Source organism: Gopherus evgoodei, chromosome 4, assembly GCF_007399415.2.
Source record: "Gopherus evgoodei ecotype Sinaloan lineage chromosome 4, rGopEvg1_v1.p, whole genome shotgun sequence".
NCBI classification, from domain to species: Eukaryota; Metazoa; Chordata; order Testudines; family Testudinidae; genus Gopherus; species Gopherus evgoodei.
In genome coordinates, this window is record NC_044325.1 from 79,773,291 (window position 1) to 79,800,174 (window position 26,884).

Consider the following 26,884-nt stretch of genomic DNA (forward strand, 5'->3'; position numbering starts at 1 on the left):
TTATGATTATGCAATAGTTGTAAACTGTAGTAAGTTAAAACATATCACCACAATGGTGAGCAATAATCACAGGAACCGAACTTTGAGAATGAGACCACTTGCATATGAATTTTTGTTAGGCTTTTCAGAGGACGCATGTCTCAGTTACCTATGCTGAGCTTCCAGTTTCTGCTCAAGTTTTTGCTGACATAGGACAGCGTGCTTCCTTTTTGTAGCTTGTTCAAACCCTGGTTTGGCCTGTAAAGCATGATCATAACACAGGACTGAGTGGTTGTACTCCCCAAGCATCTGAAGAATGATTGAAAGAAAGAGAAAGTTAGCCACTGTTCAGCAATATTTAATGAAACGTTTCCAGTGATTAATAAGATGAGTTTTTTTACTTCAATTTATATTGATTTCTGTTTTAATCAGCAGCCAATCTCCTCTGAAATTAGAACCATGTTGTTGGGTAAATCAGCTAGAAGACTGGTCTTGCTCTAAAAGATGTTTTCAGCAGCAGACATAAGCTTTTCTTTGTTAGTTGAAAGAGACTAATTTCTCTGCAAAGAGGTCTGAATCCAAGCAATTTAAATATCAAGCTTGAACAATGTGTGAAATTTACTGCAGGATCATTTAATTACTGCGCCGTATTTTAAAAGTGCTGCAACTACGAACAAACAGATTAAATTACAGTATCTGGTATTCTGCAGTTCTTGGAAAATAAAAATCTTATTTACTGCGTATATATTTCCCAAAGTGTAATAGCTGGTAAAGAAGTCGCTGTAATCCAGAGCTGCATGGACCACGATGGCTGCATCTGCTGAGAAATGAGCCCTGTGTAGAACATTTGCCAAGTTTACCAGTGCAATATCTTTACTGTGCCTAGAGAAAGAAGGAAAAAAAAATATCGATAAAAAAGATGCCTGATAATGAGTTTCTTTATGCATGTTTCTCATGCGCTCTCCAGGCACATATTACAAGGACTTTCCAAAACTAAGAGCAGCTAGTAAACATTGCAAGTATGCAATGCTGACTTCCTGCCTTAATCACATGATCTGGCCCAGTGGCTCTCCATCTTTCCAGACTACCACACCCCTTTCAGGAATCTGATGTCTTCACTTCACTTAAAAACTACTTGCTTACAAAATCATAAATAAAAATACAAAAAAAAAAAGTGTTACATCACACTATTACTGAAAAATTGCTTCCTCATTTTTACTGTATAAATTATAAAATAAATCTATTGGAATATAAATATTGTACTTACATTTCAGTGTATAGTATATGGAGAAGTATTACCTGTGTGAAACTTTAGTTTGTAATGACTTCCCTAGTGCATTTTATGTAGCCTATTGTAAAAGTAGGCAAATATCTAGATGTGTTGATGTACTCCCTGGAAGACCTCTGCATACCCCCAGGGTACGTGTGCCCCTGTTTGAGAACCACTGATCCAGCCAAAATATATTCTCAAAGTAAGTTCACCCAAACAGGTTTCTAGATTGACTGAGTAATGAGTAGTTTTTTCACAGACAAGGAAACCAATTTTTAATATTGGATTGTTCCAGCCGAGGTGTCATTTGGATGGACGGCATTATGTTTATGAAAATGTTGTACTGTTTTTCTTTTTTATACTCCATTTCTGTACTTTAAAATAAAATGTACATGCAACCTTTATTTCTCATACAGGGTGTATAGACTAAAACTACTCAAGCTTCATTTAGCAGCCCAGAATCATAAACCAGAATCATAGAGCAACACACATTTAAAATAAAACTAGGTACATTACTGAATCTCTTCACAATAATATCTGTACATATCCTAAAATATTTATGGATTTATCATCCCTGTGAGGTATTATCTACATTGTGCTGATGAGTAACTGACAAGAAAAGCATTAAATGACTTGCATCAAGATCATGATTTCATGGCAGAGCCAGAAACTAAACTTAGATCTTTTACATCCCAGACCAATGTCTTAACTACTAGACCATCCTCCTGCTCCTTTATCATTCCAAAAGTCACAGTGAGCAAGCAGGATTTACCTCATTAAAGTATTTAAAGAATTTGCTGAAGTGCCATCTTGCAAGTTTTAGAAAACTAGAATGTATTGTTTACTAGAATATACTAAGATAGCAGTTCAAAGCCATGCTTCAGCCACCTACAGCCAACCTCAAGTTGTTGTTTTGAGAATGAAATCAAAAGTGGGTTTATAACCTCTAAAGAAAGCCACCCCTATTCAGCTACACACCCTCCCCAATGGCACAGCAGAGGTTTCTTCAGTGCCAACCATGTAGGATAAGAAGCGATAAGAGCACTGAGCTTAATTACAAATACCATACATTGCAACTTCTGAGTCATTAGTTTTCAGTTTTAATTAATGCACCTTATAGGTAGTGTCTACTCTTGTACTGCTGTTCCAGGTTAACCTTTTCTAAATGGTGTTTTCCTGGCAAACCACTGGATTTTGAAAATTGATGTTTGAAGAGTGGCTTTAAATGGATATTAATATTGTTGGTGGCATTTTCCCTAGGGAGATGTTCACAAATTTAGTAGCCAGAGAATAACCCTTCCCAACAGACTAGAGAATCTCCAGGGATACTACTGGAGCCCTAAAATTGCAACAGCCACTGTTGTTCTTGTGTTCCCAATCTGACAAGACTCCATTACAAGATGTGCCTCGACACTAATAGCTTAGTGTTGGTTATGTTCACATCTCATTGCACCAACTGTTCTGCAGCACATTTCGTACCTCCTCTACAGAATTTGGCCAATAAGTTTCTACTAAAAAGCAGCAAGACTATCATTCTTTTGGTATTGTCAGGTTTGTGGATTACTGACGTAAAAGACTGCACAATTCTAATGTAAAATGAATAAAATTTTCAGTCTTCGTCTCCTGACTATTTCATGCTCTTAAGAACTATTTAAAAATATAGCTGCTTAATGTGAAACTCTGGCAGTCTCTATTCAGTAGACTATCACCTATTTCTTAGGATACAATTTTCAGTAACTAAAAAGCCATGCATTGTTTATCCTAAACAGAAAGCAGACTGGAAAAGGAACCTGTATCAGCTGCTCTCACCTTGAGGAGAAGTGGAGAGCCCGCATGGCACACTCAACTACCTGATATGGTTCATTCTTTATTCGCCAATAAAATGAGGCCATATTATACAGCACCCAGGAAGAAGAGTTCTGTAAGAAAACACATGTCTGTAACAACTGTAACAATTCAAGAGCCAAGGTATAAACTAATAGGCTGACTAGACTCTAATTGGTATGGGAGGCAGAATTAAACTCTGAACAAGCCTTCAGTTATGCCTCTCCTTCTGCAACAATGTCCTTCGATAGGAGCTGGGAGCATTTAAAGGGAGAATGAATCAGCATATAAATACATCAAGGACATATGAATCCCAACGTTAACTTTCACAAGGATGCCTGAAGTGATCATTTAAGCACCAACAGTTTTATTTTAAGCTGAATAAGGAATGTGCACAGCAGTATAGTGCAGAAAAATCTTTGCGAAAATGATTCCATCATTTTGTCTTTTTGATGCCTTTGCTCTTTAATAACTTGAGTTCTATTTCAAATGTTCAGGCTGTTAAGTGATGACTGTGTATTTTCTGTGGTTTGATGAGCTACATCTCACCAGTTACTAAAGCTGAACTTTAAATCATGTCCATTTACTTCTCTGGCTGCTGATCCTCACTGCAGTCAAAGACATGGCATCCTGTGATGCGTTGATTTTCCAGTGGAAAACACTGAAGTGCTGCCCCATGTACCAGGGATCTCAACATTTGTTGGCACTTGCACATAATGAATAGTATGTGGACAGACAGTCCCTATAGTGTTGTACTCCACAAATACCCTGTATATTCAGCAGCACAAGAGCTTCTTGAGGCTGTTATTGTGCATGCCACAACTATGGGGCTCCCTACTGTCATACCTTCATTAGACCTTCATAAATACGATGGCCTATGTCTTCTATACTTCTTCCTAAACGTCGGGATAAGTAAATGGAGATAGGATCTTCTTTAGGTAACAAGGGTGCGGAAAGATTAACTCTCTCTTGAACACCCTAGATTGAGGGAAGAGAACACAAAACTTTCAGTAGATATTTCTTATTGAGGCTACAAGAGTACAATACAGAAGATTTCAGGAAAATTTACAAAATAATACTTTATGCTCCTGTAACATCTTCCTCCCAAGTATCTCAAAGTTTGTCACGTTTCTTAAGCTTCATCCCCGAGACAAAAGCATTATACTCAATCTTTTACAGATGGGAAAACATCAGAATGATATTTATGCACACACATCCAAAAGCAGCATCTCATCCTGGATTCTACACTAGAAACTTTTGCCACTACAGTAATGTTGCCTAGAGGTCTGATTTTTATACAGCTTTTCTATACTAGCACAAGCACTCTTGTGCTGGTACAGGCGGCATTTAGATTTGGAAGGTTTCCCAAAAGCTATACCAGCAAACCCCTTCAAACCATCAGGCAACAGGAGGAGAAACACCTTGCAATTGCCTACTTACCCGTAAGTGCTGAAAAGCATGAATGCTGTATGGAAGATCTAGAATTTTTGTACAGTCTGGTTGTTCTAGGTCTGGAGGTACAGGAGACTTTGTATCTATATAGTCTTCAGGCCTAAAACCAGAAAGCAACATATCAAACTCAGTGCTTACAAGTGCTTTAATCCATAAAGTTCACAAGAGGCTTTAGCGAAACAGAGTTAGTCAAAAGTGCCAACATTTTGTGCTAAACTGACCACTACTTTAAAAAAATTGGCATCTGTGTTTGAGCTAGTTAGCACCCCTGAAGCACACTCTCAGATTTATGAGTCAGTACAGGGGATAACAGTACTTTACTTTCAGAGCAAAGCCCCAAATCAGTGAACTGTTAGCTGCCTTAGAAGAGACAGATTGATAGTTAGAAAGATACTATTTGGAAGATGTTGGTAATACATGTTGAGGAACATCTGTCCACTCAATGTGTTTCTGTTGTAATTATTCTTCCCTCTACAAGGCAGATAGCAATACATTCTGACCGGAGAAGTCTCTTAGACTGTGATATACATATATTATGAACAGTGAAGAGAAACCTGTAGAATCTGGAAATGGGGAAGACACCTCAGATCTAAGGAGAGAAAGTTTTAAATAAAGTAACCCTTCTTGACCCCTCACGTACACAAATGGCAAGACAGGAAGATCAGCCCTGAAGATCACCTCAACCAAAAAGGTTGAGCTTCACATGGACTATTCATATTCCTTTGATCTTCTAAGCATTGCGGTTAAGCAGCATTTGATTCATTAGCTTTCTACTTCTGGAGATGCAACTTCAAATCTGTCTTGAGTTAGAAATGAACCAGGTGGTTTCAGTCTGCTCCACACTAGAGGAAATTTATTCATTTAAAAAACCCCCCACCACCTTGTAGCTTGATTCGCATGACTGACAGTCACTGCTCAGGAGAAATCCTGGTTAGGAACATTAGTGTCTTTATAGATCATCACAGATGAAAGCCCCGAAATGCAACACTACAGGTCAGGACTGAAGTACATTAGTGTGGGGAGGAAAGCAGTACTCCTCCGCATAGTGAAAACTACTCCAACATTAACACACAATAAAAACAGTTGTCATCCAAGAGAACTATCATCTGACAATTTCTTAAAAATTCTCTGTATTAACTTTTTTTGATCTCACGCTCAGGTATTAATTTTCATTTTGTAAAACCGTATTAAAGTACATGAGTTTCATCTCATTACCTGATATCTTTGCTCTCTAAGGTGATGTATGTGCCATCATACAGATCCAGGTCCCCCAAGGGCACCTTTGCTTTAATGCAGTCTGGATCCTCTTTATTATGCCTTTGTTCCAGCCCTGTGTCTCTGTCTTCATTCTCCTCTATATGAATCTTTTGAGCAACTAACTGTTTCTGTAGGAATAAGAGAAAGAGTTTATTTCCTCAATATATGCATGTTTCTATATCCCTACTGACAGGACACTTGCACAAGCCAAGTTTCTTTCTTACCAAAGCAGCCTATCTAAACAACCAACAGCACCACCACTTAAACAGGTCTCCCTTCAGAAATCAGAGATATCTTCCCTCATTTCAGAGTGTCTTTTACAGATATTTTGATTTCTACTTACAGGAAAAAAAAAAAAAAGAATTAACTGACCAGATCCTCCTTTATTTCTCCCATTGTCCCTAAAGAATAACCAAATACCACTCAAAATTCACTGTAGATAAATTTACAAACAGAAAGAGGAAACACCACAATACGAAGTGTAGACTCCTTGTGACAGGGTCTATCAGGTCTTTGCAATTCCATACAGGAGGGCCCACAGCTCTGCTGCACCCGGCTCCAGGAAACAGTCGAGAGGAAAAGAGCAGCCATTTTCAAAACCAGTGAGATCTGATTCTTCAGCAGTCAGAAGGGCGTGGGACTAGCAACAGCCAATCAACGGCCAGCAGGTCAAAATAAAAGGCTCTGCCTGCAGCCAGCAAGTCAGTTCCCAGGCTGCAGCCAGAGGTGCTAGGCCTGGCCTCATTACTGCACACAATCAGTTGCAGATGAAACCCTGTTGATTCAATTCCAGAGAGAAAATTTAACCCAGAAAGGGCCAGAATTTATTTTGCTTATAAACTGGCCCAGAAGGGCATGGAACAGTTTCTATTTTTGAGTTTGTTATGCCATGGAAGGTGTTTTGAATTATGTGACCTGGCCAGAGGGCTGAGTCAGGGAAGACTCAGAGGCAAGCTGACAGTCTGCAGCTAAGCCAGTTTAGAACTCCAAGCAATGCTTCTTCTTAGCAGCCTGTGGAATTCATTACACCAGGCAGCAGAATCAAATAATTTAGCAGGAATATTTTTTAAAAAGCTAATGTAGGTTTTATGGATAATATTATGAATATTAACAATATATTTAGCAATACAGCCCAAGACAATACCACCAGATTTATCAGACTTCCAGCAGAAAAAGCCTATACAGGTCTCTCGCAACTTACGCACATTTAACATGCGCAATTTCAACTATACGCGCAGGGCCGGAGTGGGAGGGCGTGGCATGGCCTCAAGATTTAAAGGTCCTGGGGCACCAGCTGTGGATGGGAGTCCCAGGGCCTTTAAATCACCCAGGGGCCTCCCAGCTGCAGAGGTGGCTGGTAGCCCCTGTGGCGAACTAAAGGGCCTGAAGCTCCAGCCACCTTGGAGCTCTGGGCCCTTTAAATGCCAGCCCGAGCCTGGCTGCCAAAACTGTGGGTGGGATTTAAAGGGCTCCTCCGGGCTCCTCACTGTGGCGGGAAGCCCGGCGGAGCCCTTTAAATCCCACCCACAGCTCCGGCAGCGGGGCTGGGGGGAGCATTTAAAGGGCTCCACTGGGCTCCCCGCTGTGGTGGAACCCTTTAAACCCCACCCGCAGCTCCGGTGGCGGGGCCAGGGCCATCATTTAAAGGGCTCCCCCGGGCTCCCCGCTGCAGTGGGAAGCCCGGCGGAGCCCTTTAAATCCTGCCAGCAGCTCCGACAGCGGGGCGGGGGTGCATTTAAAGGGCTCCACCCCCCCGGCCCAGCTGCAGGAGCTGCGGGCGGGGTTTAAAGGGCTTAGGGATATAATTTTGGCTATTCATGGTTTTCGCTTTACATGATAACTGCAGAACCGAATGCCCGCCTAAGATGAGACTTGCCTGTAAAGGCAGGGAAGAATTCCTTTTTCTTCCACTGAAACAGCACTGCACGCTCAGACATGTGAATTATGTTCCCTGCTCAAACCTCTATCCCTAGATGGCATTTGCACAGCCTTTTTCACCAAAGCACTTTACAAACAGTCATGTATTAATCCTCACAACACCGCATTACCTCCAGCTCTTTGAGGTAGTTTACCGTTGTTTCTTGTCTCATTAGTATCACCAAATCATGAGGATGTTTTAAGTTCATTGGCGAATCCACCTGCAAGACAGTTGAAAATGTAATTGTTTTAATCTGGAGAATGTTACAGCTTTGACAAATAGAGTTTTAAAAATCAAAATTAATACTTAACAAAGGCTCAAACCAGTTTTATGGAGCTGTTGAACTAATTTCAGAAGTTTTTACCTTCAGACATTCCCAGTCTGAAGGGGCTCTCAGTTTACAGTTCAGTTGAGGATTTATTTTCAACTCTGTTCAAATATCTTCAGGTGTACAGCTTCCACTAATGATAATGGCAAATGGATGATTAAACCTCTTATTTTATATGAATTTCTAAAACATCCATTACTGTAGTACCAAAGACCTTAAATAGAGATTGCAGTGATCAGTTTTAAAACATTTCCATCATAAAGTCCCTCTAAGTATACAACACAAAAGTAATGTAAGCTATCACCTTAACGAACCCACCTACTTTCAACCCTTTTCAAGAATTTACTTACTCAGAAGACTGGAAATAAATGAGCATAGCACTGCACCATGAAGTGTCAGATCAACAGCAAAGCACACTCCAGAAGTTAAGGTTTTCAACCAAAAACATCTTGCTTCTGTCTCAATAGTTCATATGCAGAGACTGGTAGCTCAATATGTAGGGCTACACTGTAGGTAAGTCAAGTCACACTCCATGACAGTGATGTGCAGAAGGAGGCATTCAGCTAGCTGTGGAACTACATACCAGAGTTGGAATGATGTGATCCTTTCCTGATGCCAGTTTAGCTCTGCCACCTGGTGTGGAAGTGGCAGGGCCACAGCACACCTCAACTCCTTTGGAAAAGTGTCTCACACTGCTCCTGGATCCAAACCCTCTCAGACTTTGCACTCAGGAAGTATAAGAACTGGGATTGGAGCTAGCCACAGCATGGGGAGCTCTTTGTGTTCTCTCCTAGCTCTACTTCACACACCACAGTGGCCCAGCCAATCAGTAATTACTTATATATGCATGGGATTATCAATGCATCCTTTTCTATACAAAGGTCCACAGACGATATTGGCCTACTGTGACACTACACCCCATATTCGTCATAGTGATATGATTATGGCATAATTATGATGCATTTTGTATAAGATAGGTCATGTCAGATGTCACTGGAAAAGTTAAGATAGTGATATTCAGTAAATCATTTGTGTGCATGTATCATTTTTGTACCTAAATTTATGAATATTGACTATGTATCTGTATTTCAACTGTGCTTACTCTGAGTAGTATGCACAGCTAGCCTATCAGATACAACAAAGAGGCTAGACAGTGTTGATGGCCCACTAGCAAAGACAATGGGCTATGGAAGAGTTCAGCCTTCCCGTAAATGTTTCAGCTGGCCTGTAAGTAATATGTGACCAGACCACATGATACTGAACTCCATTTTGAGTACCTGTGTTTTTCCACAAACTGGGCTGGGAACTGTTTTTGGAATGAATGGTTCACGCCATATGTTAAAGCTAGATAAAGGGGTTTGTGTGTGTGAGACATCATCTAGGGTCCTCACTCCCCACACAAGAGAACTCCTGGGAACATCTGACAAACAAAGACTAAACTGGAGGAAGTGCTGGTCCCAGACTAAAAGGATTTCTAGCCTATGTATAGAAACCTGATGGACTGCTTGTATCATCACTAGGGCTACGTTTTAGACATGGATATTTTTAGTAAAAGTCATGGATCGGTCATGGGCAGTAAACAAAAATTCATGGGCCAGAGACCTGTCCATGACTTTTACTAAAAATACCCCTGACTAAAACTGGAGCCGCAGGTGCTGAGGACCAGGGGGTGCAGCCCAGGGAAGCACCACAGGTGCTGGGGAGGGGAAGCACTGTGGGTGCTGGGGGGGAGGGAGGAGTTGGTGGGGCTGAGGCAGGCTCCTTACCCAGCTCCCTAGAGCTCCATGTGCTGCCTCTGCTCCATCCCAAGCCCCCGTTCTGCAGCTCCCATTGGCTGGGAACCACAGCCAGTTGGGAGCTGTGAGAGCAGTGCCTGGCTGCCAGCAGAGGCAACGTGTGGAGCTAGGGGAGCTGAGGGAGAGGAGGCCCCCCAGGTAAGCACTGGCCCCAACCCCAAGCCTTAAGCCACCCCACACCCAAACTTCTGCTGACAGGGGATGGGGGATCCCGAGACTGCTCTGCCAGCAGCCAGTGTGACTGACTAGGGGACTGCCCAAGCTATTCAGCCAGCTCCTGGGCCAGCCACACAGGGCTGCTGCAGAAGTCATGGAAAGTCACAGAATCCGTGACTTCTGTGACAAACATGGAGCTTTAATCATCAGCCTGGGTGAGAAACTGCTTATTCACATCCAATCTATCCAGCATTTTATGCTTAGTTTGCAGTTTTGTTTATCTGTTAGGTAATCTGCTTTGATCTGTTTGCTATAAGTGTCACTTCTAATCACTTAAAGTCTATCTTTTGTAGTTAATAAACTTGTTTGTTTGCTTTATTTAAACCAATGTGCCTTTAAGTGAAGTGTGTTGAGGAAAAACCTCAGCATGATTAACACAGGCTTGCTGCATATCTTCCCCACATCGAGGGAAGAGTGAACTATTTATGAGTTTACATGGTACAGATTCCTGTGCAGTGCAAGATGGTATAATTCTGGGTTTATCCTCTAGTAGGGGGTGCATACCTGGAGAGCTGGGAAATTTTCTGATGTCTGCTGTTTGCACTCAGGTAGCTCAGTTTGGGTGAGTGGCGCCACCTGCTGTCGTGCTGGATGACAACAGGGCCTGGTGAAGCTGGCTGTAAATGTCCACAAAGAAGTGTGAGCTGGGCCAGCCCAGCCGGGTCGTTAGAGGGTTACAACAGTTCTCACAGCTCCCAGACTGCATCCCGGGGTGACAACCCATCACACCTATGACCAGTGCCAGCTAGCAGCTGCTCCTTTACCACAAATGAATAAAGTCTGCACTGTGGATTTGAAGGTTCCAGGTTTAAACCTTGATGATTATCCATGGAGGGTGGATGGGAGGGGGAGTGCAAGAGAGGGTCCATTATAGAGTAGAAAAGGCCTAGAAAATTCCATAGCAAGAAACGTTAAGAATATTGTTAGGGTTACAACATCAAGTTCAACTGTGACAATCTTTAGTTACACGATCACATATTGATTCTCCCCCACTGAGCCCTCCTCATTCAGCACACAAGCCAGTATTACATAGTGAATGAGGTGGCGGTCCTTAGGACCTTTACGTCATTTACAGACATTCGAATGTGAGCAAATGAATCAGTGTCATACTGGTTGCAATCTATTTTAAAGTTTATTCTAGCGCCCAGCATAGTATCCAAGCCTTGTGTCATGGTATAATCCCCCACTCTGAACCTTAGCGTCCAAAAGATGGGGTACCAGCATGAATTCCTCTAAGCTCAATTACCAGCTCAATACTTGTAGCGCTGCCACCAACCAGGAATTCCAGCGCCTGGTACACTCTGGTCCCCCCAGAACCTTGCCCGGGACCCCCAAGATCCAATCCCTCTGGATCTTAACACAAGGAAAGTAAACCCTTTCCCTCACCGTTGCCTCTCCCAGGCTTCCCCTCCCTGGGTCACCCTGGAAGATTACTGTGATTCAAACTCCTTGAATCTTAAAACAGAGGAAAATTCACCTTCCCCTCTCCTTCTCTCTCCCCCTCCCAGATTCTCCCTGAGAGAGAAAGTAATCCTAACACAGAGAGAAATTAACCTCTCTCCTCCGCTTCCCTCCTTTCTCCCCACCAATTCCCTGGTGAATCCAGACCCCGTCCCCTGGGATCTCACACCAGAATAAAAAACAAACAAACAAACAATCAGGTTCTTAAACAAGAAAAGCTTTTAATTAAAGAAAGAAAAAACAGTAAAAATTATCTTTGTAAATTTAAGATGGAATATGTTACAGGGTCTTTCAGCTATAGACACTGGGAATACCCTCCCAGCCTAAGTATACAAGTACAAATTAAAATCCTTTCAGCAAAATACAAATTTGAACTCCTTTCAGCCAAATACACATATGCAATTAAAGAAAACAAACATAAGCCTAACTCGCCTTATCTACCTAGTACTTACTATTCTGAGCACATAAGAGACTGTATCCGAGAGATTGGAGAGAAACCTAGTTGCACGTCTGGTCACTCTCAGAACCCAGAGAGAACAAACACCAAAATCTAACAGCACACACAAAAACTTCCCTCCCTCAAGATTTGAAAGTATCCTGTCCCCTGATTGGTCCTCTGGTCAGGTGACAGCCAGGCTCACTGAACTTGTTAACCCTTTACAGGCAAAAGAGACATGAAGTACTCCTGTTCTATTAACCCTTAACTATCTGTTTATGACACCTTGTAGTATTTTACTGTATTATTCCTTTAAAATGAAAAGAGATTGTTGCTCAGAAGAACTTGAATTACCCCCTCCCCCAAAATAAATATAACCAAACAGTAATATCCTTGAGTTTACTCAAGTCATTTCCACCTGCCAGGAAACTACATCAAGGTTTGGTAATGTCACATTTCCCACTCTCCGGCATTTTCACTTTAAGTATCCGAGTCTGTAGTTTACATACAGAGGTAGAGCTTCATTTTCTGATGACAATAATTACAAATACTCTACATCAGTGTAAATAATGAGGAATATGATCAAATATGTTTGTTGACTTTTTTTTAAGAATGATGTAGAGCAGGGCTAGGCAACCTATGGCACGTGTTTTCAATGGCACTCACACGCCTGGGTCCTGGAAACCGGTCCGGGGGGCTCTGCATTTTAATTTATTTTAAATGAAGCTTCTAAACATTTTACAAATCTTATTTATTTTACATACAACAATAGTTTAATTATATATTATAGACTTATAGAAAGAGACCTTGTAAAAGAGTTAAAATGTATTATTGGCACCCAAAACCTTAAATTAGAGTGAATAAATGAAGACTCGGCACACCACTTCTGAAAGGTTACCGACCCCTGCTGTAGAGCCTGAATTGAGCAAAACTATGAAACGGAACATTTATTTCTGAGTAAGACTGACTTTTTCCTCTTAAATTTGACACCTTAGGTTCCATATTCAATTGTTTCATATGTTCAAAGCTTCCAGTTTCACAGGAGTCAGAGATGGCATTTACCCTAGCATGATCTGACAAACAAAGGGGTCTCCATGTTATAATACAACTGCTACGAAGGACTGATGTCTACTGAAGAATCTGAATGCAGATCTCTATGAAGAATAGGTTTGTGATGAAACTCTGGATCCAACATACTCAAAGTGTCCCTCTTTTGCAGCCTATAAAAGTTCTTTGAATATGGTATATTAATCTCTCTCTACTTCATTTTACCTAATTGCAAAATGGAGATATACCAGGACTTCCCCATCCTTTGCAAAGAGCATTGAGATCCATGGAAGAAGTGTGCCATATCACATTAAACAAAGCAGCATTCTTAACTGAACAATTACCAACAAGATGTTTTATGGCATTCCACACCCCAACATTTATGATGACACGATTACAAGTTAGAAAATCATATTACCAACTTATCTTTGGAGATTATATCCTATATTTGGGGGGAGGAAGGGAAGGTGATGTGAAGTCTTTTCCAAATCTATCTTCCATGACATTTTGCATATAAACAGCTGCAATCTTGCTCCTCAAATCATTCAAAAAGCTACCAAAATAGTCTTCCTGGCTCATGACCCTCTCCTTTCACCATTTTCTCTACTCTTGCACCAAACTCACAATGCTTTTTCCAGCATAAACACAAGTTGATCATTTACATCTCTAAGGTCTTCTACAACTTAGCCCTGCCCTTCCTAGCTGATCTACTAACCTCTAGGAATGCTGAGTCTACTGCCCACATTACAAGCCATATACCTAATTCATGATAAACTGTAATAGAGCTAAAGCAATGGATTCTAAGATAGGGCTGTCTAGGTCATTCTCTCACCCATCAGCTTTGTGTCTGCCAGCAAGCATGCACACTGATCCTCTCTAGTAATCAGTCTATGGGCAGGCCTCTATTTGTCTTATGGGGGTAAATTCCAAGGATCTTGTAACAATCCTATAGCTTATGAAATAAGACAAGATGTTTCTATGAGATTCTTGGCAGTAAAGAGCAGTGGCCTCTTGTAGGCTGTGGTGGTTGTCCCAACACCCAGTTTCTGAATCAAATTTTCCCCTTGATAATGGTTCCCTTCTTTCCTATTAGCTAATATATTTCCTTACCCAAAGCAGCATGTGTGGCACTAGAAATATTCTGAGGAAGAGATCCATTTTATGCATGTAGGCCTCGTTCCCACAATCACATACCATTCACACTCCAAGTGCTGTGTGTTTATGAAGTACCAGCCTATGCCTTTCCTTGTAAACCAAAATAATTCACACAAAGGTATCTGCAAAACTGAGCGTTGAAAGTCTAGAGCTGCATGACTGAAGGGCTCATTTAGGTCCTGCCCACATGGGACAAGCAATGTTCAAACATGGTTGTTGGTAGAAAAATTGTGCTACAGTTCTGCTAAAGAGTGTGGGTAGGGTTTGTTTTGAGAACTGTGCAAGACAAGTTGTGCTGTAGGCTACAGTCGTAGACTGAGTTTTTATAGCACAATTTTCAGGAAAAGAATCTTTGCCACCAGCTGTGTAACTTGCATAGTTCTGAGTGTGCTCACAAATCTTATGACAGAGGCTTTTATGTTTCCACTTCACCACTTTTAGGGCACCTTTATAGCACCGAATAAGTGTTTTAATTTGCACTTTGTTGCCATGCTATCTTCACACTTCCGAATTAAGACAAGGGTAAGCAGGTGCACCATTAGTATTTAACAGCATAAGAAGGGTTATTCATTTTTGCATATTTCATATGTTAAAAATGACATTTTATTCTTATGCCTCCTGTCACACTTAACATGCCCCCACTTTCTTAAAGAAAGTAGCTATGGGAAAACACTGCACCCTAAGATCCCATTTCAGTGCCTACACGGAGCTCTACTGAAATCAATGGGACTTCAGGAGGGCACAGTTCTATGCCTGTATGCAGCGAATTGCAGGATTAGGGCCTTTTAGTTTCATACCGTGAACAGGTGGTGTTCCTCCTTTCTCATACCAATGCGTACACACTGGATTTGGCCCAAATTTACCCCTTTTCTGCAAAAAGCCACCACCTCATACACCTTGAACTAAGCTTTCCTCCAAACTTGTCTGTTACTGTGTTTGTCACCTTTCTGAGCCTGCTTCAGGTTCCCTCTGCCTCAAATACTCTGACTTTTGAATAGGAGCTAATAGAAGCTACCTGTTTTACACTTGGCTTGGCAAAAAAATAATTATGCATCTCCATGACTGGTCCCAGCACCTGACCCACACAAACAACATAATCACTATTTCAATCCAACATCTAACCACTGATCTTCATAATATACAAATCTATGCACTTTTTCTGTCAAGCTGCAAGCACACATCAATTGATGCTTGACCAAGTACTTGCATTATAGCTCAGAAACTCCCCATCATCTGGAACAATCAAGCTAGGTTTCTTAACCCTTATGTAAAGATAATCAGGATCAAACCTGAAAAATGCTCTTGTAAGACAAAACGTACCTGCAACTGTCTTCCAAATTTTTAAATAGAAAGGGCCTGACATCCCATTAAAGTTCTCCATTAAGCAGGCTAAGAGAAAAGTTAAGATAGCTTGGCCAAGGACAACCTGATCTCAAATATAGCTGCTTTTTAAAATTAAGTTGTATTGCATGTGTGTTGTATGTCCTTCCCTCAAGGCTAAGATGCTACTCTGACCTAAACTTACATTTGGTGTTTTGATTGTCCTCTTCATGCTGGATGTGCTAGTCAATGCCTTGGTCTCCTTGTAAATGCGATCAAAGGGAGTTGTACTGCAGTGCTTCAGGGAGCACACACAAAATTAAACACTTGCCCTCCTCCCCAATTGCACAATGGACCCAGCAGAGCTGGAGAAGAAACTCAGTAAAGCAGTAGGCCAGATGGCCAGGCAAACTGGCATTTACAAGGAAAGTGAGGCAGGAGCTCAGTTGTCACTTTCAGTTTATCAAGTATGTCGCTCAGTCAATACCACCAGGAAAAGCAGGAGCAGGCCAGCAGATACTCTGGCAGGCAGAAAGACCAAAAATACACTATTTTCTAGTTACCTTGCTACACACACACAGGTTATTGCATTAACTAGCTCCTCCATGAATCATCCTGACGTGGAGACTCTCCCTTGTTTAAATTAGTAGCACAATTACATCCAAACCTCAGATCAACTACATAACTGTTATTTAACTTTCCTCTTCTTTGTTTGCACCTAACAGAACAGGGGAAGAGAGAGAAGACACATTATGGGACTACGTGGGATTTTATTAAGATTTCATTGCTGTGATATAAACTGCTGGTTAAGCTCCTCACCCCAGGAAAGTTTAAATGCTACACCTTGGGTCTGTTCAGGTCCTTTCTCTAGGGCACTGTTTTATTGATTGCACCATCAACCTTTAAGCAAACCTCCAAATCAAGCAGTTCAACATAAATCTAACAGCTACCTTTCCCCTGACCCGGGGAACTCCTTCATACTCCTGTCAACTCTTCCCCAGTTCTTCTATAAGCCATATGCCTGGAAGTCACCCTGCTCCAGGCCCTGACACAGGAGCCAGATTGCTTCCCATAGCCTTCCCTCTCAAACTCAGCTCTCTCAACCTTCACAGAAATGAGGGCCTCACCAGGCAATCATCTGATAATGCCTTCTATTAGGCCCAAACACCTATTCTTACACAGGCTGGCTGTCCTTTAAAGAGACAAACCACCCTGTCACAAGAGTTTGGTAAAGCTGTTTCTCTCCATCCATAAATGAGGTGTAAATGAGTTAGGCAAATAAATCCTGATAGCATTGCATTTTGTTTGCATCATTTGTGTTGGTCCTCTTTCAATTTTCCTGCTTTGCAACAGATGAAGTGTATAGCATTAGTTTTGCCACTGGTCGGGTGAGTCTAAGGACTGGTCTACGAAGGAGGTGGAGGGAGGGAATCAATCTAAGATACGCAATTTCAGCTACGAGAATAGCGTAGCTGAAGTTGACGCATCTTAAATCGACTTAGATTGCCTTACTTCGCGTCCTTGTGGTGCGGGATCGACGGCCGCTGCTCCTCCGTCGACTCCGCTTCCGCCTCTCGCCCTGGCGGAGTTTCGGAGTAGATGGGGAGCGCGTTCTGGGATCGATGTATTGCGTCTAGATGAGACGCGATACATCGATCCCCGACAGATCGATCACTACCCGCCGATCCGGCAAGTAGTGCAGACATACCCTTAGTGACAGCCATAAGTGCAGTAAAAAGTCAATTATATATTGGTCTGAGCTTTACAACAAAATTTGTGATAAACAGATTTATATCCACTCCGCACATGTGCTCCTAATATTATTAAAAAGAGATGATTTGCTGTATTAGTAGATTTGCGAGAAATAGCATTTCAGGGTGGATGCAAACCTATCAAAGGAATGAATATTAACTACTCTATAGGATCATAAATTTAACCTGAAAATAGCAACTAGTGCAACAGCTGAAACTCTGGCTTTGTCATTACTGAGACAATAGAGATCCCTACACACATTGTAGGGAATTAGTAAGCTACATCATTTGGAGATTTTTACTATAAACTGAAACAGTAGTTCCTAGCCTCTTAGACAACTACACTAGTTTACCAGAGTAGTACAGACGAGATCTCTCTGATGTACTGAAAATTTTTAGGTTTGGGCTCATCTCGTCATCCAAGCTTCATTCAAGGCACTGTTAACTGCCTTGTCCTTAGGGGAGAAAGGGGAAGGGGGAGAGGAGGGCACAGCTGTCTCACAGGGTTGTGAATAGAGAAGTGATTTCTGATGTTGAGGGCCTTGAAATAAAGTCAGTACACGTCAACAGGAGCCAGTGGAGAGTGTAATACACAAGCATGATATGTTCTCAGCATTCTCCCCCTCCCTTATAAGTAGGCATCTACCATATTCAGGGTCTATTTTGGTCAATTTCACAGGATTTTAAAAAATTACAAATTTCGTTATTTCAGCTATTTAAATTGGAAAATTCATGGTGTTGTAATTGTAGGGGTTCTGACCCAAAAAGGACTTGGGAGAAGGGGCTGCAAGGTTATTGTAGGGGGACTGCAGTATTGCTATCCTACTTCTGCACTGTTGCTGGTGGTGGCACTGCCTTCAGAGTTGGGCAGCTGGAGAGCGGCGGCTGTTGGCCAGCAGCCCAGCTCTGAAGGCAGAGCCACCACCAGCAACAGCGCAAAAGTAAGGATGGCATGGTATGGTATGGCCACTCCCACTTCGGCACGGCTGCCTGCAGAGCTGAGCCCTCAGTCAGCAGCTGTCGCTCTCTGGCTGTTCAGCTCTAAAGGTAGCAGTGAAGAAGAGTGGCATAGTATGGTTTTGCCACCCTTACTTCGCCCCGCCAGCAGTAGCGCAACTGTCTTCAGAGGTGTGCACTCAGCCAACAGTTGCTGCTCTCTGGCCGCCCCACTCTGAAGGGAGCGCAGAAGTAAGGGTGGCAACATTGCGACCCCTCTGCAACTTCTTTTTGGTTCAGGACCCGCAATTTGAGAAATGCTGGTCTCCCCCATGAAATTGGCACAGTATAAGGTAAAAGCACACAAAAGACCAGATTTCACAGGAGGTGGTCAGATTTCACAATCTGTGATGCGTTTTTCACGGCCGTGAATTTGGTGGGGCCCTACTTACAAGGGTACAGAACACATCTTGCGCAAAGGCTGGTGTTTCTATATTGTCTCCATTTTCAGCTCCTGATGCAGTGAGTAACCTGTAGTCCAATTTGTAGATAAACGTGTGGATCACTCTGCAAAGTGAAGGTCAGGGATGATGTTACTTGTCACTGTTGCTTATTTAAGTATCCAGGATTAGTGACTAACCTCGTAAGACCCAGAGGTGTCATATTACCTTCCCATCATCATAGCCTTGCCTATACATAGTTGGGTACATCTACATTGCAATCATAGGGTACAACTGCAACATGAGTTGACATATCTGAGCTGGGTTTAATCTAGCTTGCTTGACTCCCAGAGCCATGAAGCTGCATTAGCCCACATTTCAGCTTATGTTCTATAAGCCTGCCTGGAACCCTGGGTAATTACACATGGGGCTAGTCTGTGTTGACACAAAAGCTGCTGTGGCTTCACTGCTCTGGAACCTGAGCTAGCTAGATTAAAGTGAACTCATGTGCGTTGGCTCAAGCTACAATCATGCCACATGACTGCAGTATAGACATACCCTCATGCACCTGCACTCCAGATACTTAATCTCCACCTGGGCTACCTCTATAGCTCTGAATAAGTCAAATCTTCTCAAGTTCAGTTTTCCCTTCCATAAAATTGTAACTATACCTTCTTTACAAATACTAACCTTGACAACCATCTATTACCACCAGGTTAAGACCTTAGCCATCAGCCAGTGTTCGCTACTTCCCATTTACTTTGGCCTTACTCAAAACTGGCAATAAAATTGAGCCTGCTCCAAACCTGAGCCTCATGACTGTAAACAGGGAGTCTCCATGCAGGTTAGAGTCTTCTGCGAACAGAAGATGGGAAGCCATGGGGGCACCAAGGCCCAGAACACAGGCTCATAATTAAAGTAGGACCTGGGAGGCTAGAATACCAGTGAAAAATTGTGAAGCAGCAGCAAATGAAACCAAGAACTAGCGATTTGGAGACACTAATTAGATCATTCAATAGAATACTGCAGGATACCCTAGAGTGTGAAAATCAGACAAGTGCCTACTATATGTGGCCTCACTTAAGCACTAGACACAAGGCTGGACTGCCTAAGGGCTCCTGCTGCCAATGTTTGAGAGAGAGAGAAAAAATAGCTCCAGAGGACAGCCCTATTGAAAATGTGTAGTCACCTGTCCTGCTCAATTAAAAATGTTATTGAATAGTAACAGTAATTATACAATTGATTGAATGATCAATTGCTCTGGTAACAAGACAGACTCACCTGAAAGAACTGTGGACCTAACTAAAAACCAGTAATGTTTTGGAAAATTAAAACAAAAAGAAAAAGATGCACTGGTAGGAATTTAGCTTTACACTCTACTTATTAATTTATGTATTATCTACTGGTACCAAAGGAGTATGGTCTCATGTAGCATCTGGCACCACTTGTGTGCTTCCACCACTGAAGTGGCAAATAGTCCCTGACACCTTGTTGCCATAGGCATTGGAGGATTGTCTGTTGTGGTTCACTGATTACAGTGCCAAGATGTTACATTATTATATTTTGGCATTTGAAGAAAGGACACTTACTGAAGCAGCAATAAAACTAGACTATCTTTCAATCCACTTGGCAAGGGGAATAACTTCAGTTGTTCAGTTTTTAACTTACAAAAACCCAAATAAATGAAAAATAAAAATTCAGTGCAGACCTGCTGGGGTGAGAATGGAAACTCAATGACCACACACCAGCTATTAAGTTAGGATTTTGATGTAAATTAGAATGAGATTTCTATAATCATCTCCTCTGGGGTTCAGACGAAGGAACAAGTTCAGAGATAGGAAATATATCAATGTAATAAGGTTACTCTGCATAATAAACCATTCCAATGGGAAAGATACAAGATCTCCAGCTCCACATTAGAAATGCATTTACAATATGCCAAACAGTTCCTTGGTGACAACGTTCACAGTGAACAATGATCACATGTTCACCCAGCTGAGGTCAGAAAAGCATACACTAGCTGCTGGGTCATCCCTGTGTCCTCTAAGTCTGTAGTTTTTAATAAATGATTTACCTTGCCAATGCCAGCACAAGACAAGTTAGAGATTGTTGCTTTCTGCAATGAAACAAAATGACCTGAAGTCCAAACAAAATCATGTAATTGATTAACTGAAACCCTCAAGATTATAAGTACTTTCTCCTTGTTAGAGAATTCCTTCAACAGGATATGCTGGAAATATGTTAACTTACAAAACGTTCTTTGCTGAAGGTTACTACAGTTTTTGCTGCATAAGCCTTAGTTATCAGAAACAGATGAGACTACAACCTCAGTCATCTCTGGTGTAGTACAGCATTTGTATTTGCTAAGATACAAACTTAATGGCACCTAGATACATACATACATATATATAAATAAATAAAAATAATTAAATGAAAGTAATCTTCAGGAAATAGAACTTTGGACCCTTTTTTATACCAACTATACTGCAAGGTGCTTTAATAGAAATACCATCAGAGCGAGGGAAAAATTAAGAAGGAACCTGCTGAAGTAAAATATTTTCAGCCAGGATTGGAAAGGAGGTGGGAGATGATGAGGCAGAGACCTAGAAAGGGTGTTGAAGATGCAGATGCAAAGGAGACTTGCTCCAACAGTGCTGAGACTGTAAAAACAGACAGGGTGTATTTTCACATTCACTAGTAGAGCTTTATGCTATTGCAGCAAACGTCCAAGGTTTGCTTGACAAGAGAACAAAAGAAGTGCTCATTACTTTGAATGAATCCCTGGGGCAGCTGATACACCATAAATAAAAAGTGATGCTCCTTACAACGCATAGTACCTAAACTGAAGAGGAAATAGGCATGGTATTTTATATTTGGAAACGTTGATAACCATAAGCTTCTTCAGTAATATTAGCAATTGCACTGCAGAAATTCAAACTGACAACAATGTAGATTTCAGTTTAATAGGAACAGCCGGGCATCCCCCAACTAGAACACAGAAAAACAGGGATTTATTTTCCTGGATTATTCTAGGATAATATTACCTTCTGACTAAGAACATTGGGAGTTTTAGTAATCTGAATGTCTTCTTGGAAGAGAAAGAAACACCTAGACTGAAGCCATTACTTTCTCAACACTGGAACTTCCCATCTATTCTTCCTATCATCATCCAGAGAATTTAGATCTCATTCGGAAAGATGCACTGAACAATTGCACCACCTTATGAAGAACAATCATAGTTACAAACTACTGAAGGAGCCATCTCACCACACTTCATATAGCCAGACTACATACAATTTCACAGCCCATTTCACTACCCCCCACAAAGCAGCTCCTTCTTAGGGTATGTCTACATCTACAATTTTGCAGCGCTGGTTGTTACAGCTGTATTAGTACAGCTGTATAGGGCCAGCGCTGCAGAGTGGCCACACTTACAGCAACCAGCGCTGCAAGTAGTATTAGATGTGGCCACACTGCAGCGCTGTTGGGCGGCTTCAAGGGGGGTTCGGGGAACGCGAGAGCAAACCGCGGGGAAGCAGGTCTCCTTCCCCGGGTTGCTCCAGTGTTCCCCGAACCCCCCTGCAAGCAGGTCTCCTTCCCCGCGGTTTGCTATCGTGTTCCCCGAACCCCCCTGCAAACCGCGGGGAAGGAGACCTGCTTGCACGGGGGTTCGGGGAACGCGAGAGCACACCGCGGGGAAGGAGACCTGCTTGCACGGGGGTTCGGGGAACGCGAGAGCAAACCGCGGGGAAGGAGACCTGCTTCCCCGTGGTTTGCCCTCGCGTTCCCCGACCCCCCCTGCAAACCGCGGGGAAGGAGACCCGCTTGGGGGGGGGGGGGGGGATTCGTAGAACACCGGAGCAAACCGCGGGGAAGGAGACCTGCTTGATTACCAGAGAGGTATCCTCAGGTATGCTGGGATACCTGCTTATTCCACGGAGGTCAAGAAAAGCGCTGGTAAGTGTCTACACTTGATTACCAGTGCTGGATCACCAGCGCTGGATCCTCTACACCCGAGACAAAACGGGAGTACGGCCAGCGCTGCAAACAGGGAGTTGCAGCGCTGGTGATGCCCTGCAGATGTGTACACCTCCTAAGTTGCAGCGCTGTAACCCCCTCACCAGCGCTGCAACTTTGTGATGTAGACAAGCCCTTAGAGAGGGAAGACAGGATGTCTAAGGCTCTCACTCACCTTTCCCTATTTTCTCCGATTCATCAATTAGAGGAAGGGAGAAGATGCCTTGACTTTTTCCATTCTAGGGTTTCCTCTCCTTTTCCTTTCAGGATGCTGAATTGGCTTTTGAACTGAAGTTCAGGCTAAAAGTCTATTTAGAGTAAAGTAGATTTTGATTGTTTCTCTTTACAATACAGAGGAAACAAATCAGTAAGAAAAGAGCAAAATTAATGGAAACTACTTTGCTTCAGTAATTGATTGAACTGGGACACAAACCTTAGTATCAAAATGAAAAGCTGTGACCAAGAAGATACAAATATTGTAGGGTGGATATAACAGCTAGCTGCATTTCAGTGCAAATATCGCTTCTGTCTCATCCTAAACCAACCCATAGGAATGGGGAAGAGGATCAGGAGAGAAAATCCCAAACTCATCCATACTTCAGATTTCAACTGCCAATAAAGCAAAGAGATTCAGCTACAAAAGCAACAGGCACAGCAGTCACTCTCCTTGTCTTCCAGATAAAAGACAGTGAGCTCTGCTAATACCAAAAGGATTGCCTGAAGCTTCACCACTAGGGTACTGAGCACTTATTGCATAGGAGAACTAAGTTACTTCACTGTTGTGACTCAGAACTCAGATTTCTCTCTCTTTTGTGTCACCATCTATAAATTTGAACATTCTTAGTGTGTTACACCCAGGCACGGAACCTGAATGTTCAAAACATAGCTTTAGTCTGAACTTACATTCAACTTCCCCAAGTACTTAGCTCTACTGATTAATAACCTCAATAGCCACTGAGGGCCTGCTGGATTGTCAGCACTTCATTGGTAAATATTATAGAGTTTCTAATCAATCCCTAGAAACTCTGGTGCTACTTGAAACAGCCAACAGGCACTAAATCAGAAGAACTAACTAAGCAGTTATGACTATGAGCTAGTTAGTGAGATGAACTCTCAAATCAGCCTGGATTTGTACCAACACATTGAGTTCAGCCTAGGTATCACCACCCAGAACAAGTATTACCCAACTCAAGAAGCAGAAAGACATATCCATACCCTGTGCAAAAACCATCAGGGAGTTTCCTCTGGAGAAAGTACCACGTGACATCAACATGCCTCCATCTACAAAATGAACCCTATACATCTGCTCGTCCTGACCCTTTCAGCATTTTCTCTGGGACACCAGACACTCTGGTACCAGACAGGAAAATGGCAGAGACTAGGTTCCATCACTTGGCAAATGGAGGTGGGGGGAGGAGAGAGGTGCCTAACAGGGGTTCCTGCCCTGGGCACCTTGCAGGGAACAGACCTAACTAGGCCCACCCTGCCCAGCAGCAGCAGGGAGATTCCCTGGGAACCGGCTCTGCGAGGGGGGCGAAAGGGCTATGGCACCCGGCGGAGAAAGTCATAGCAACAACGGCCACGCTGGGCAAGACAAGCGGGGTGGGATGGGGGGGGGGGAGACTTGTCACCATGGCGATGTCTCCAAGGGAACGGAAGGAGGGGTGGTGGCACGATAGCTTGGATGGGGGTGTCGTGGGACAGATCCAATGGGGATCCCTAAGAGATCTCCATGGCGACAGCAGGGAGGCGGTTTCCACAGTCTCGCTGAGAACTGGCTACCCCCACACTATGGGGGTGTTCGTCAGGGGACGGTCTCTATGGGACCCCCTTACCTGCTGCTGTATCTTGCCATCCTCGGTGACCACCCAATGGGTGGTGGCGGCGCCGGGCCGTGCCCCTAAACCCAGCAGCAAAGCCAGGCCCAGCACCCGGCCCCATACCGGCCAACGCCGGCCCCACCCGGGCACTCTTGTTGCCACCGCCATCTTCCCCGATCCCGGCCTTCCTTGACTACCCGGAACCGGAAATGCCCGCTCCGCCATTTGGGGTGGGAGCGAGGGCAGGGGGCGTGTTTCCCCCGTCAGCGGCTTTTCCTGCCCTGCAGGGCTAGAGCCGCTCTGCTGTCTACTGCCTGTCTGTAGGCGCCGCTGGGTCCTAGCTGGGAGCAGGAGAGCCACCACCCTCCCCGCTGTGCTTGGGGGCTGGGCCTCTCGTCTCGCCTCGGTGAAGAGCTGGAAACAGGAGAACAGCCCCGAATGCCCCCTGCGTTGTGAGGCCCGCTGCTGGGCCGGGGTGGGTGCTCAGTTCTCCCCGCTGCCGGAGCAGGGCGGGGGGGGGAAGGGTGTGTGTGCTCAGTTCTCCTCGCTGCCAGCGGGTGCTCCTCAATCCCAGCTTTACAGAGAGGAGCTGAAGAGAACCCCCGAAAGGGGAGCGGGCGTTACCCCTGCAGTGGTGGTCGCCCGAGGGGCTGACCTGTCCCCCGCATCTCCGCGGCTTGTTAGCTCGTCTGGCCCGTGCTGGTCATTTAAAGGCCAGCTTGGTCAGCGAGGTCGCTGCTGCTCAATGCGTGTGAGGCACGATCACAGTTACGTGGAGATCTGCGCTGTCGACTCCGAATGCTGACTCCTTTTGGTGCCAGTTGACAGTGCTTGGGAGCTGTCACCCCCTTTTTTGTTTTCCAGTTGAGAAGGTGCCTAGGAGAGACCTACCAAGGGGAATCAGCACTTCAGGAGCCTAGCAGGGCACCTGAACTCCCCTGAGGTGAAGTCAAGCCAAGTCCAAGATGCCCAGCAAAGCGTGCATGCTCCTGTTCTAAACATCTGCCCAATCTAGTGGGAATGGCATCTCCATTTGTTGTCTTAAGTAGGTAGAATTTGGTAGAGTACTGCTAATTTTTTTTCTCCATACTGACCCTTACCTGAACCCTGACCTGAGGGCTGAATGGTTGGGGCCCAGGCCTAGTGCAGATAACTGTTGCTGTGCTCAAAGTTGGAGAAATGGACCCACCCATGTGTCCAAAAGCCAACCCCAGATCTAATCCAGTGAACTTTTCTTCCCTCTTCACTGCCTGCTGCCTCCTCCCCTGCATGCTCTTTTCTGTCGTCCACAACCTCTTTCCATTCCTTACGTCTTCATTCTAGTTTATTCTGCCCAACTCTTACTTTCACTCCTTCAATCTGTACACTCCCCCACCATATTAAGGGCTTAAAAATGTACTTGACTCCTAATAGCCAAAGAATTAAACTAAAATGATGGTGCTACTGTCTAGGAGCAACACAGAGTTGAAAAGTCAAGCCTCTTTCTTCCTCACACCCAACCACTGGGATTCCTGCCAAGGTGCTGTTCCTGGAATCTGCTTTGGGGTTCCCATCTTTTGCAGGCTCTGGCTAACCCTCTGCTAATAAATTTGAAGTGTCTACTTCAAAACACCTCTGGCTGCTAGGAAGGTGAAGCAGCATTTTCTCCCCTTCTTCTATCTCCTGACTTCTCCAGAGTAGAAGAGAATCTTCCCCTAGCCTCCCATTTTAAGTTTTCAGCTCTAGTGAATAGTTCCAGTGGTTTCTACAGCAGCTGTGCAAAACTTACACAAATGAAAACAGAATGAAGTGAACCTGCTGCTTTTCTGTTTGATCAGTTTTCACTCTGCTGTAGCTTGGGACTCTGAGAAGCTTGAGGTGCTAGAGTTGTCTGCAGGTTCAGACAGACATCCCTGTGTAGGCTTATACTTTTACTTTACATTTGGAAGGTCATTTTCAAACTGACATTGACTAGAGCCTTCGATTACAGACTCAATTATTCTTCGTTAGTACCTCTCACCACTGTGTTCTATCAGGAGAAACTGGACTTTTTTTTTTGGCGGAGGGGTTATTGTGAGGAGTAGATTGAAGTGTTCATCCTGATTTCCTCCAGAAGTGAGTTGCAGATTTGTGGGCCAGTCTATGTCAAAACTCTGTGTTTTGAGAACACTCACCATTGAGAATGATAGCTCCATCATATACATGGAATATAGGCTGAAATGGTCCCTCAGGTGACTTGGGCCATTCTTACAATAAATAGGCTTTGAGGTCCATGGCTAAGTTGCAAACATTTTGCGACCACTTGTGGACAGGAAGCTAAAGTCTTGTCTTCGATGTTTTGTTTTGTTTTTTAGCAACTGGCATAACTACACTGATGCAAACTTTATCATAGATCTAGTCCATCTGTGCAAACTGCACCTTGAATCCGTACAGTTGCCCATTTCAAACAGGCAAAGTGTAAGGCTTCAGATTTAGTCATCTA

At 43.4% G+C, this 26,884-nt stretch overlaps 1 protein-coding gene across 1 annotated transcript in view; it reads right to left on the reverse strand.

Annotated features, from left to right (window-relative positions):
- The window catches only part of TTC17 (tetratricopeptide repeat domain 17), a 105,522-nt gene extending 80,922 nt beyond the window's left edge, over positions 1 to 24,600 (reverse strand). The window contains 8 exon segments of the mRNA XM_030560002.1: positions 149 to 288; positions 717 to 861; positions 3,059 to 3,168; positions 3,920 to 4,051; positions 4,514 to 4,625; positions 5,741 to 5,910; positions 7,831 to 7,920; positions 24,439 to 24,600. Coding sequence (XP_030415862.1) covers positions 149 to 288; positions 717 to 861; positions 3,059 to 3,168; positions 3,920 to 4,051; positions 4,514 to 4,625; positions 5,741 to 5,910; positions 7,831 to 7,920; positions 24,439 to 24,591 — 1,052 coding nt within the window. The 5' untranslated portion in view covers positions 24,592 to 24,600.
- Positions 24,601 to 26,884: the final 2,284 nt, after the last annotated feature.